The sequence below is a fragment of the Xiphophorus couchianus genome, chromosome 12 (genome assembly GCF_001444195.1).
Source record: "Xiphophorus couchianus chromosome 12, X_couchianus-1.0, whole genome shotgun sequence".
NCBI lineage: Eukaryota > Metazoa > Chordata > Actinopteri > Cyprinodontiformes > Poeciliidae > Xiphophorus > Xiphophorus couchianus.
The window spans coordinates 15,152,103-15,165,706 of NC_040239.1; the positions used below are offsets into that span (position 1 = coordinate 15,152,103).

At 36.4% G+C, this 13,604-nt stretch overlaps 1 protein-coding gene across 3 annotated transcripts in view; it reads right to left on the reverse strand.

Annotated features, from left to right (window-relative positions):
- LOC114154878 (netrin receptor UNC5C-like) overlaps positions 1 to 13,604 on the reverse strand; it is a 205,206-nt gene that overhangs the window by 92,188 nt on the left and 99,414 nt on the right. For all 3 annotated transcript variants that reach the window (XM_028034349.1, XM_028034347.1, XM_028034348.1), the window contains exon 2: positions 10,748 to 10,984. In XM_028034349.1, the coding sequence (XP_027890150.1) occupies positions 10,748 to 10,984 (237 nt within the window). The remainder of the gene's footprint in view (positions 1 to 10,747; positions 10,985 to 13,604) is intronic.

A 13,604-nucleotide genomic window follows, 5' to 3' on the forward strand; every position in this document is an offset into this window, starting at 1 on the left:
TATCTTTTTTAAATATATGCTGACACTTACAAATCCAGCTCTTTTTATTCAGTGGATAAATGTAATTTTTCCCCTGTACTTAGAAATTACTCATTTTCACTTCCACCATTTATCTCACTGCATCCTCCAAATTTTTATCTCTCGCTTTTTTCTTTTGGTATCTGAAAACAGCTCCAATATGAAGAATAAATGCAATGTTTAAATACTTGCACCCCACTGGCAGGACAAAAGGGATCACTGATAGAGAGGTACAAATGAATCGAAATTTCTGAGACAAAGGAAGGGTTTAAAAAAAAGGAGCAGTGAAATGAAGTAAGACATTTAAAGAAATGCAAATAGACAGAAAACAATTATTGCAAAGAAGAGGAGAAATCAAGAGGGCACTGATTAAGAAAAATAAAGATTAAGTCTTAAGAGTGAAAAGGAAGGAGTATTTTAAGAGAGAAAAACGGTTTGCTGGTACAGGTAATAGGGAGCAACAAGACACTGGCACAGCAAGAGGACGAGTGAGGATGACAGACGAGGAGGTGGAAGAGGGCATTAAAATGTGAAAGGAAAAGGAAAGGAGAGAAGAGATAAAAATGGATTTAAGTTAAAAGTATGTGGGGAATGGGGAGTAGATAGGAAAGACTATAAGAGAACATCTTGGCAGTTTATTTCAGGTTCAGAAGTGTTACAAAGACCTGAGAAACTATCTCTGTGGGGCTTCACAAATCTGACTTGGGCCTACTTATGAAGACTCAGTGAGTTCTTGCCAACTGAGAGGCAGCTATAGCAAGCAAGCTGGTGTAAAGGCAAAGGGACAGAGAAAGGAAAAGTTTAATTCCTTTAACAAGATTGTGGTAACTTAGCACCATGAATAACTTGCATGAAACTAAAACATGAAGGCTTGGCAAAACAAGCCTTCAGTGAATCATGAAGGACGTTGGAAAGATCTGGCTTTTGATTTCAAAATAATGAGAAGATAGGATGTATTGAAAGAAGATGGGAACAAAAAAGCAAGCCCTTTGAGCAAAGTAGTTAGTAAACAGAGTAAAAGGCTTGCAAAAGATATAACTGAAGAAAAGTGCCAGTGAGAGAAAAGACACGGCGAGGGCAGAGAGCAAAGACGGCATAAAACTAGAACGAACATCAGTGTTCCATCTAACAAGAAAACGAGGGAGACTGATATGACTTCACAGGGTAAGATGAAAAAGCAGAGGAGCACATCAAGAGAGGCAGAGGTTGAAAAAGTGGCCAGTAAAACGAGATAATTAGAACCAGCATGGAAACTGGGGCTACATCTGAGACAGCTAGCAGATTGGCAGTTGCAATGAGAAAAAACTACAGTGTAAAGAGAAGAAGGGCACAAGGGAGGGAGAGAGGAGGCTAGGCTAGGTAGAATGATGCTGCCAAAAGTAATGAGGAAAGTAAGGCAATTAAAGTCAATGATTCAAATGAACCAGCTTGCCAGTTATGCCAAATGGACTCAAGCAAATGTAAAGTTAGCATATGGGACACTACCAAATACAGCTATTGAACTTAATGAAACAGCAGGAGGTCGGTAATATGATTCCACTTAAAGACAGAAGCATCGAAGCGTCTGTGTGGCTGTATATGTGCCTCATTAAGCTCCAGACTACAGTCATGCACAGAATTCAATTTAACTAGATCACAAGACCAGTTCAAATTCACAATCTAACAGCTGCACTGCTTAGTAGTATTAACTACAGCATCTTTCAAAGTTAATGAGTGATTTGTGATATAAACTCAGAACAAACATTGTTCTGAGTGTTTGTTCTGAAATAATGAAAACAAAAAAAGATTATGATCTTTTTTTCATAATTGCAGAGCTCTACAGTAAAGTTTTTAAAAAGCACACAGAAGGTTAAAAAAAAACTTCATCCCATTAAAAAAAAATATTTTGCAGTTTTACAGTGAATAGACATTAATGCTGTTGATATATATTTTTGCCCTATATCTTCACTACTACTGTGTTTAATGAGGAGGGCAGAATAGTAAATCAAGGTAAGACAATCTGTGACAATCTTCTAATTGAGAGCAAAGCTAGAAAAAGAAAGAAATAGAAATAAGTACAAGAATTTACAGCTCAAAGACGCAGGTGATCAATTAACATCCATCATGAATTTCCCATCTATCATAAGCCTGGAACCTCTTTCTGCTTATCTCAGCAAATAAAATGTGTTTTACAAATAAAAACTGATTAACCTGTAATTATAAGGTTTAGAACATAGGTTTCCGTCTAAATGCAGAGTCGTAATACTCCAGAACGTTTTATTGGTTGCAAAGGCACTACCTTTTACAATGTTGACCACATTGTTAGTAATCCTGAAAAAGATGTGCAACAAAAATGTAAATTAAAGTTAGTCTTTTATTGCATAACATAGTTTCACACTATTTTCAAAAAATCAAGCACTTAATATAAGTACTTTCATTCAGTAGAGAATAATTAGTTCCAGCACTATTATGAATACTTTCAACAACCTTCTTTTTCAACAATCATCTGTTGTCTGTACCAGTTGTACCAGTTGACAACTTTGTCTCAACTCAAATAGAATGAAATTGTATGGAATAATATGGAAACTATTTAAAGATTTAAAAAATTACAAGTAAAATTGCATTCAATTTTAATGATGAAATATTATTTTATGCCATCTGACTTATATAGTACTTTTTCAACCCTTAAATGATTCTCTAAAACACTACTAGATTTAAGCAATGCCAAGGACACCATATATATATATATATATATATATATATATATATATATATATATATATATATATATATATATATATATATATGTTAGATTTAAACAGTAGCAAAAAGTGGATTAAAATAGTACAATTATATTTGAAACTATTTTAGTTACTATTCTACCTATCTTTAATTGCCCCAATTACAATGTCCAGGTACTTTCTCCAATAATTAATTTGGGTTAAAGGCCTCTTTCCCACATATTTTGGGGGTTAAATTCGTAAAAATTGACAACCCTCTGTTGGGGCTAGATGTGACTGTGCATTTGAACATTCTCTGAACAGCTCCGACTCTGATGTTGACTGATTTTCACAGTCCCAGTGTGTGTTTGTTTGCTTGTATAAATGTTAATGTCTTTGAGCGTGCATGTTTGAGCCCCTCAGTGACTCCAAAAAAGCAACAAACCAGGACATGAAACAGGGTATGCAGGGAACTGCGACCAAACTCTTACAATTCCCACACTCACCCAGCATCAGGCAAACAAATACTATAAATTAGCATAGAGACATGGAAAACAAAGCTTACCTTCACACAGACCAAACACAAACATTTGCTAACACAGACAATGATCCCAAATCAGATATACAGTATATGCACACAAACAGCTGTCATCCATATCATGAGTCATTGAAGACTAACTTCGAAATGTCCCGATTCTTGTGAACTAAAATATAAACTAAAATCTCTAGTCAGAATATTGAAAAAAAGCAAAAGACTTGGTTGACTCGGTTACAGAAGGGTTTTAGAGAGAAATGCCAGCGAGGGCAAAAAGAGAGCTAAACAAAGAGAGGCACATAGAAACACCAAGAAGAAAAAAAAGGAAAGATGACAAAGACGAGAAGAAATCAATACAGAGAAGAAGACAGCGAAGGAGGAAAAGAGGTCACAAATCACCAAAGCCAATACCATGTGCACCTTTAATATATGTGTGTGTACGTGCAGCTTTGATGTGGAGTCACAGGTCATTGGTAGCAGACTAATAACCATTCGCACTTTGGCTAATGGAGACAAAGCAAGTAACCTGGCACACAATATGTCTATGCCCAATTCAAGGCTAATGGAGATGTACTGAGGTTGTATGAATGATGCTTATATAAACACTGAAAATGTCTTTATTTAACAGTCAGTGTAATCTAAATAAGCACATGTATAATTTTCTATCATACACAAAAATTGTTATTCAGTACATGTATAATAGTTATATTTTCTTTGCTAGATTTTTAATAAAAAGGTAACTTTAAATAACTGGCCTAGCATTTAATTGAAAATGGGCAGGATTAACAACTAAGGCCTTTCTCCACCTATATTTATTCTGCTTACATTAAAGTAGACTGAGTTCAAGTGGGAGTATGTTATAGATGTATTTCTGTTTCTTTTGAGGTTTTTCACCTAAATGGACCTTACCAAGCTCCGCCCACAACCGACCTAGAAAATCCCACGTGGCCGCAAGTCTCACAAACAAAGCCTCGTGGCGCGTTGTTTCTATGTAAACATGGCATCTTCGACTGATTCTCTGCAGTGTATTTCTGTCTCAATTAGTGCATCATTTCTACCGGATTTTCACAATATATCAGCTACTACAATGGACAGAGGAACTAACAAGTTCATGTCATCTTTTTTGGATGAGATCAAGGTGTTTGAGCCACGTGGTGCCTCCAAAATTGTGCACGTCACAGCAAAATGCTTTCGCTCGATGAGGAAAATGGCAGATCCACACACCCTCTACATCAATATAGCTGTGGACAAGATCACTGATGCCTATTGTTCTTGCAAGGCTGGGTAAGTCGGGCATTCATCGTTTTGTAAGTTACTTTTGAAATCAGTGGGTGATTCCTGTGGTTTGTTGGCAAATGTTTGAGTGTGCCTAGGCCTGATACACTGTACTTGGCGCTAGAGTGGCTAACACGAGTAACAGTTTAGTCCAAAGCCTTTTCTGCTAAAATAAAATCTTTAGTGTATGTCAGAGACAGTACACATTGCATATTGATCTGTTTAGCTAACGTAAGACTGTGTAGCAGGCAGGCTTCAAGGTGTAGAAGTTGTGTCAGTGCTGCCATTATGCTGTACTTAGCTAACGGGAAGCTAAGTATGTTTGTGAGATGGCCAGGCATGTGGTAGCCGCGTTAAAAATAGAATGGGCATCAACCAATGAAACGCGGCCCCTGTGGTAAGGTCCATGACTAAATAACTACAATGACATGTCCATCCATGCATAAATAAAAATGCATCAACTAAAATTGAGGCTCTTCATTGAGTGAAATCCAGTTGAAAACATCACCATAGAGACTATCCCTTTCAAGTGGGGAGTTGCACAAGAAACAAAAAACCTGACATTTAAAACAACTGAAGTTGAGTAAAGCCCTGTACTTAACATTTGTTTGAACTTCTATTTTTTGTAATCATCTCTTTGCTTAACTTTTAATTAGCTTTATTTATTTTTGTTTCAACACAAGTCAAGTGAAGTCATGCCTGAAGTGTTTGTTTTTGCAACTTAAGTGTTAGAAAAGTCCCCGTTTCAGATCAAATTCTGCACATCTGGTATGCACAGATTTTATGATTTTATTCAAGACCAACATTTTCCCTGAGCTACTCAAATATGAGGGAAGTGGGAGAAGGCACACAGAAAGAGCAGCGCTGGATATAATCTTTCTCCACAGTAAAGCTCCTTGATATCTAACCCTGTCAACAACTCCTTTCTTTAGCATCTCATCATCACACTTTTGCTTTTTTTATCAATCTCAGGATTTATCTATTCTACCCTCTCTGACTTCAATAAGTGAAAATAAGAATAGGAAAAAGAGGAAAGGGAGACATCGGGGAAAAAAGAAAGGAGAGGAAAGTTAGGGAGTGGAAGAATGGAGCAGAGCAGTATGGAAGTCACGCTTTAGTTGCTTTTGTGAAGTGGCAGCAAACAGAGGGGAAAACAGCTTATAGAATATAGCTTTTTCCACATGCACATTGATAAAAAGTGCTCACAGTGTAAATTTAATGGGATTCAATAAAACTATGTTGGATAATATATAATCACTTTATAATCTCTGTGTCTGTAGTTCAAAGGTGACCTAAATAGTTTGAACAAGTGCAAAAACGCTTAATGGATTTGCTGTCAGTATAATCTTGTGCTTTCGGTTGTTTTTTGGGAGGCTTTTTTGCTGTTTTTCAAAGAAATGCATGTTTAACTAAACTGTGTTCATTACAAATTCTATTTGGAAAAATAAGGACAAAAAAAAAATAACTCAAATGTATTCATCCCTAGACCTCACCAGCTCTTGATATCCTATTATGCTTTCACTTTGTTTATTTATTCATCAAATTTGTATGTATATTTCTGTGTAGATTATAGCGTGCTTGGGAGATTAAATGACCCTAAGGGGATGGGATAACTCGCAGATGGCCATGACAACCATGCTACAGATAAATTAGGAATGAATTAAAGCAAACCACAACTACACTCAAACGAAGCTGCACTTATTTCTTTTTTCAGGAATTTTCTTCATTATGCGCTAAACTGGTTGCATGGATGGTTCACATTCTTATGATGTCAGTCAACGTAACAGTTTAAAACTTTAGGTCCATGGATTGTTAGTTTAATTATGTTCCCTCTGAGTAAGACACTGTTAGGAAGTCAGCAATGAATTGTTTACAGGAGTTTAATAAATTACAAGCAGCTCCACATGAGATCAATGATAGACACCAAAACTCAATGTGGATGAATAAAATAAAGGATTCTTATTGTCTGATGATTAGTACTAAGTGTGAATGCTACTAATGAAAAATATACTGTATATATTTTCCTTTTATTGCCACTGCTGAATATATCCTTCTGCCTCATACCTTGGCTGTCAAAGTGTGAAGACTCAAACTGTGCAGTTCAGTTGTATCAATTTATGCCTTGAATTAGGTCTACTACAGAAAAAAAAAAACTAAGCAAAACAGTCCTATGTATGACTCCCAGGTTTGCTTTGCAGTGCAATATATGTTCTCGCTAAAACATCTTAAACATGCATTTTCTTCAGATTTGTTTTTAAATTTACAAAAACAAATAAACAAAAAGTTTCACCTCAAACATGCTGTGTTGTGCATCTGTTGACTCCTACATTATTCCTCTGAGCAGGTACCTTAAATCAGTGGTTGTCAGACTGTTTTTAATCCTTAGCTCTGGGGACCTGGGCTCATTATCAAGCAGGTGGAAAAACAAGAGCCAAACACGTCAACCTTAAATCTTAGAATCCAGTGTGTCTGCGTCTTTATGCTGCTGCCAAAGTAACACTGTGATTCATCATTACTTAGTAAGCAGAGTAATGCTGCTTGCTGTCAAGTGTGGGACTGGCTGCAGTCAAGTACATCATATCGGATCCTATTAAAGTGTCTTGTAAACACTGAGGTACAGCACTAGCATTGATACAGCTGTGTGCATACATCTTGTATGTGACCTCCCTTTCAGCACAAATAACTGAACCTATGTGAAAAGTGGTGGATCTAGAAAATTGTACCTGCAGGGCTAAGGAGTCTCAAGAGGTCTTGGCAGGGTTGCTGTGCTGGTCGAAATGACCCGTATAAATAGTCTCAATGAAATATTCACAAAAAAGTATAAATTTGTGTTCGTCTCTTTGAAGAGAACAATGACAATTTCTAAAACTGTCATTGTTTAATAAAAACGCTGAATAAAAAAAACTTCCATGAACGTCCTTTCAGAACCTCATTTTGACCGCTACCTTGTTTTGTGAGGATTTAGTTTCATCGTGGGCTCGTGGCTGTCAAAAGCAACATTTCTACTGTAGCTATTATAATTCTGATTTTTGAGGACATTTTTTATCATTATTTATTTATCCCTTCATTCTGAGAACATATGTATTTTTCATTACCATACTTTTGCACTCACTCTATGCTCTCATGGGATTTAAATGTCGTCTGCATTATCAAATGTAGAAGTAGTTTTACTGCACTGTTCTTTTTACTTTTACTTTTTCTTTAATATTACTATGATGTATCGCGATTCTTAAAGTAAAATTTAAAGCTGTCAATGTTAACGTGCTAATGTGTGCCGATTAATCACATTACCTATTTTTCCCTATTTTATAAAAGCCTCTCTTACGCAGAGGGTTACCGATTTCACCGCAATACGTTACATGGTGTCGTATAGCGTTTATCAATGCAGTCAGAAACATGAGTGGAAGGTTGAATTAGGAAAGTCAGACTGGTGTGCTCAGCGGCAAATTTTGCTTTAGAAACACAGCAATTAGAGTGGGGGCCCCGAATACTTGTTACTTGTTAATAAACACTTCAGTAAGTTTCTGTATGACTACTGTCCACTTTTTGTTGAGTAAAATATTTCTTAAGTATTGCTGCTCTTACTGGAGAACAGTTTTTGGCTACCATATTTTCGGCACTATAAGGCGCACCACATTATAAGGCGCACCTTCAATGAATGGCCTGTTTTAAGACTTTTTTCATATATAAGGCACACCGCATTATAAGGCACATAGAATAGATGCTACAGTAGAGGCTGGGGTTACGTTATGCATCCATTAGATGGAACTGCGCTAAATGGAATGTCAACAAAATAGTCAGATAGGTCAGTCAAACTTTATTAATAGATTACAAACCAGCGTTCTGAAAACTCCGTTCATTCCCCAAAATGAATAAACAGCTGCTTTATTATTTTCCCCAAGGTAAAGTCAGTGACTTGGTATTTTCGTGACACAGTTTATCTTTTAACAACAGCAAGGTATAACATATAGTGGAGGGGAACTTTTCCTCGATTCAATAAACACGTAAGAAACAGTCTGATACTGTTACGGTAAATCAAATGTTAGTGCAATCACAATATATATCCACTTCCGCACCATTGGTTGGTTCATGTTAAATTCTCTTGCTGCTGCTCTATTCCCGTGTTCTACTGATTGACTGATCGCCTTGAGCTTAAACTCTGCGTCGTAAGCGTGTCTCTTAATAGGAGCCATTTTGGGGTCTTTACACAAAACCCAGCATGCACCGCGCACTTCTTCTTCTATGGGGGAAAATGAAGTCGGCGGCTGCTTACCGTTGTTGCGAGACCTGTTGTGGCTCAATATTGGTCCATATATAAGACGCACCGGATTATAAGGCGCACTGTCGGCATTTGAGAAAATTGAAGGTTTTTTTCGGTGCACCTTATAGTGTGGAAAATACAGTACTTTGAACCCACTCTCTTTGGAAGTGACGGTCTTCCAATTGCTCTATTTATTTTATGATTAAATATGAAAACCATTGCCAAGAACTGTACTACTCACTGTGGAAACTTCTTTTTGCTGCTGTGTATAGTGTTTGGGAAAGGTTTTTCAATTAGGCTTGATTGCTGCATCATGTTTGCATCTTAATATATTTTAAAAACATGCAGACACAGAAATCTGTATTATTTGGATTTGCTATATATCCTATCTTATTATAATTATTGCTCACCATAAAACATTAATTTATTACATTTCTAAAGCCTTACCTATATAGCTTCATAACAGACCTATAGACTCTTAAGGAAATGATCTCATTGTAATATCAAATGCCTCTGCAAAAAATGTCTACAGAGAATAAATAATGCCTTTGCTTTCTCCTTCATTAGTCACTCTTTATCAGTCTTAATTCGCTCTCATATTTAGCTCTTTAACAATTTCATTTATCTTCACCAAGTATTTCACCTGTTGATCTTTCAGTCGCCTTCTTTCCCTGTGAACCTACTGGTCTCTCTGTTATTCTTTCTTTTTTAATTTTTTATCTTTTCCTTCTCACCCCTCACATTTTTCCCCCAAAGGTGTTTTCTTTACTAGTAATGGACTTTTCAGGGACCTAAGATTATATTTATAATTGTGTATGTTTGGTAATTTAATATTTAAGATTATATGAGAGTTTTAGGGACAAAAAATGATTAGTTTTTATGAATATAATTTTAAGAGTCTCAAACTTGAGGGGCTCCCCCTCTTGCCAATATGCAGATCCGCCCCTGTGTGTGAGGTTATAACTTACCAGCACATAAGGTTCCCCATACACATGGAGCAACGTACAGTTGAAACTCCTTTCAATACTACACTGCTCAAAAAAATAAAGGGAACACTTAAACAGGTGTTTCACACTTAAAGTGTTCCCTTTATTTTTTTGAGCAGTATATATTACTAAAAAGTTAATTTCTTTCAATAATTCAATTTAACTAATGTGAAAATGTAAATAATACAGAAGAGCACAACAAAATTAAACTAGATAAAATTACAGAACAGTTCTGTCATGTACTATGTAAATGTCCAGAAGACTGCTGACTGGACAGTTGTCAAGCAGACAGCCACTGATACTCACACACAAAAAGTTAATGCAAAAAGACGCTAGCTGTTCATGGAGTACCTGGTACAAGTATATTAATGGAAAGTTAGGTGGAAGTAAAAAGTATGGTAATCATAGGTACACAAATAACAAAAATACTGAGCTAAAGGCCTGTATTAAAACAATCTGGGCTCCCTTAACACCTCAGAAGAGCAACAAGCAGATCTCCACTGATTCAGTAATAAACATGTGAATTAAATAAACATTTAATATATATCCAGATGTTTAAATTTTTTGGACATTTTCTTAATGAGCAATTTATAAAAATAAAAAAAAAACATCTGGTGTGGATACAAATATTAATATGACACATGAAGTCATATTGCAACACGTTTTCAACATCCTGTTATTGGATTTTCTTTTTATCTATGCTGAATATTTACTAGAAAATTGCCAACATAAATAGCTTTTCTCCTCTGCTCTCACACAAAACTGTAGTCTTAAACCCTGCAGCTTCAGCTAAACTGTGTTCTTTTAAAAACCTGTTTGGTGTAAAGCTGGCATGTAAGAGCACTTGAATTTTTGATAAATAAAATAATCCAATCCGAAAGAAGTACAACTGTCCTTGTTCCTCATCTTTCTGTTTCATTTCAAATAAATCTTTTGTGTGACGGCTCTTCCAGGTGAGCCGGCCTTCACTTACCTGAGTTTTCATCAACTCTCTCCTCTACTGTGTGGTCTTTCTGATGAACCCATTCACTGTTGCATTTGAAGTAAATCTGTGTGGCAGGCGTTGCTTTGCAGTACAGATTCACAGGCTTATTCTTGACGATGTAGCCTTCCTCAGGTTCAAACAAGAAGTGAGGCAAAGGCTCTGGAGGGTCGGAGGGGAAGGTTTCGGGGAGTTCACTCAGGCTAAGGAAATCATCCTCATCCCTTACTGTAAGAGGAAAGAAAAAATAAGTATTAAAAGTTTAATTCAGAAATGTTTTGCTTGTTTGTTTTGATTTACATCAGGTAGAATCACTGTAACACATTTTTCCCTTAGCCTATTTTTAAAAAAAATCCCTACCAATGGACTTGATTTAAGCTCGTGACCAGCACAGAAATATGTCTTTACAACAAGCCATAAAATGTGCTTATGAAGAGAATTTCATTTCTGTTTTGTTGCGCACAAGACGTAAGGCCTCAAGGCACAATCTTAACACAAAAGGTTACAAAAGGAGAATGATATACACAACACAGCAGCTAATTTAGAGGATATTGTCATGTCCTCAACTATTGTAGGTTCGAAATTGTAAATTGCAAATATATATAAATATTCTAGTCATATTACAGCAAACTGTTCTTATAGGACAAACATCTGCTGAAAAGTCGTGGCGGTTACTTAACAGAGACCCATATACTAACTACATTTTGATCAATATGACATAACAAATTGAAAATGCAGGAAAAAGCTGAGAATTGTTCATAATCAATTGAATGGATATACAAAGACCTTTAAGATGTTTTCACACAAATGAGAAAATGCTTTTCTGATGTGCTCAATTGATACGATGTGAAGATTGAACAAGAAGTTTTGAGAGTTTTAATTCTGTTCTGAAAAATGGACCAAGGTGACTGATAGAAACTGTAATATGAGTGCAATGTCCTTCATAAATCAGAGCTTAAAGTAAGGCCCCAACTGTTGTGATACAGAACTCCACTTCTCTGTCAACATTTGTTCAATCTCAAAGTCTCAATAACACAGGAATCCAGCAAAACAGTTGCTATGTCTCAGAATATAAAGGACGTCTGTTTCCTGAGAAATCTGTCAAGGAATTGTCAGAGGCCAAAGTCAGCTGAGCATCCTGTATTCATCCAGCAGAAGCACAAGCACTGCACATTTTCATGTGATTAGCACAGTGAGATGTGTGTTCTGTTAAAATGATCACAGTAATGGTATTACAAATTAATTGTTTTAGAATGTGTTCTGCTTCATTTATTGAAGCAGATAAAAAAAATAAATCTAGATCTAATTAAGACATGTCAAAAGCAGAAATTAATAATTAAACTGTAAGCACATTAACTGAAGTCTAGCAATTCAATGGATGCTTATTTCTGGTATTTAACAAGAAATACATAATCCACTAGAATTTAGTAAGCACAACTATTCATGCAGTGCCTTGCAAAAATCTCTGTATTCCTACAACTGTTTTACATTTTGTCATGTTACAACCAAAACCTGTATTCCCTAGTAGTATAATATGATGGACACAAAGTAGCACAAAATTGTGTATTCAGAAGGACAAAAGGCATTTCTGTCATTTCAAATATCAAGGGATTCATAACCAGCTGGGTGAATATTAATAATTATCTAAGTACCTTCAATTCTCACATTAGTCTTTCACTTTTTAGAGAGGAGATGATAGAACAGAAACTGTACTGACATAACGATTGATAGACAGGAGGAAATAATTCAATGGACATAATAGCCACCACTGGGGGCACAGGAACCTAATCCTCCTGCTCCTTCCTGTTCCCTCTCCTCCATTGTGTTTCCGCTTTGTCCAAACTTCACGCCCCCTCTTGGCCTCAATCAAAGGGACACCAACCGTGTTTTGGCGCCAGGTTGCCAAGGTCACCGAAACCACACAGAATTACAAGAGCAGGTGGGAGGTTGAGGAGGTAAGCTTTATTTTCTTTCAAACCCATGGACACACACGGACAATAACACAATGCACCTAAATTAAAGGTTCTCGTACAAACAAATGTATTTTTCTCTGAACAAAACGGGATTTTTCTCTTTTGTCTCACTATTTTTTTGGTCTTTTTGACTCCCCACCTGGCAGTTTTTTCTTCCCTCCATCATCATTAAGGTTTCATTGAGATCATTTAGACCCTTTCTGTGTATGTGTAGGCGCTCTTTTGTGTTTGACTGTGCGGAAAATTTTTTAACACAAAATATTTTTGACACAGCTGCATACTTTTATCTCTGAGTGTGATGGCTACAACTGTGCAAAAACAACTATGAAAAACAACTCAAAATAGAAGTAACTAAACATAATTGCATGCATGCATTCACTTTTACCATCCCTATTGTTCATCCAAGCATGCTGTTGTTGTTCTTTTCTTGGAAAATAGCAATGCACTGTGGGCTGAAGCTAAAAGCAGCTTAGGTAAAACAACAAATCCCAAACAGAGGAAAAATGAGTAGGTAGCATCTCCACTTTGATGTCACAAAGCTGACATTTTTTACCTTACTTCTGTAATTAGTTCTCCCAGAGTATGAAAATCGGTAGACTTTTTGCAGCATAATTTTATTATATGAGGGAAATTTTCTCCCACTCCTGGTTATTTATCCAGTGCCTTGTTCAGCCCGTTTCCTGTCAGTCATTTCCCTTGCTGCTTTGGCTCCTCTGTCACTTGTGCCATTCGTTATATTATATTTTCACACCCTTCTGCTTTACGCCTGTCCTGCTTTTCACTTTGCCCGGTTCTCCTTCTCACTCTCATCTGTCATTCAGAGAGCTGGGGGGTTCATTGCTCTGGTGCTACAGCTATAAATTATTGATTGGCAC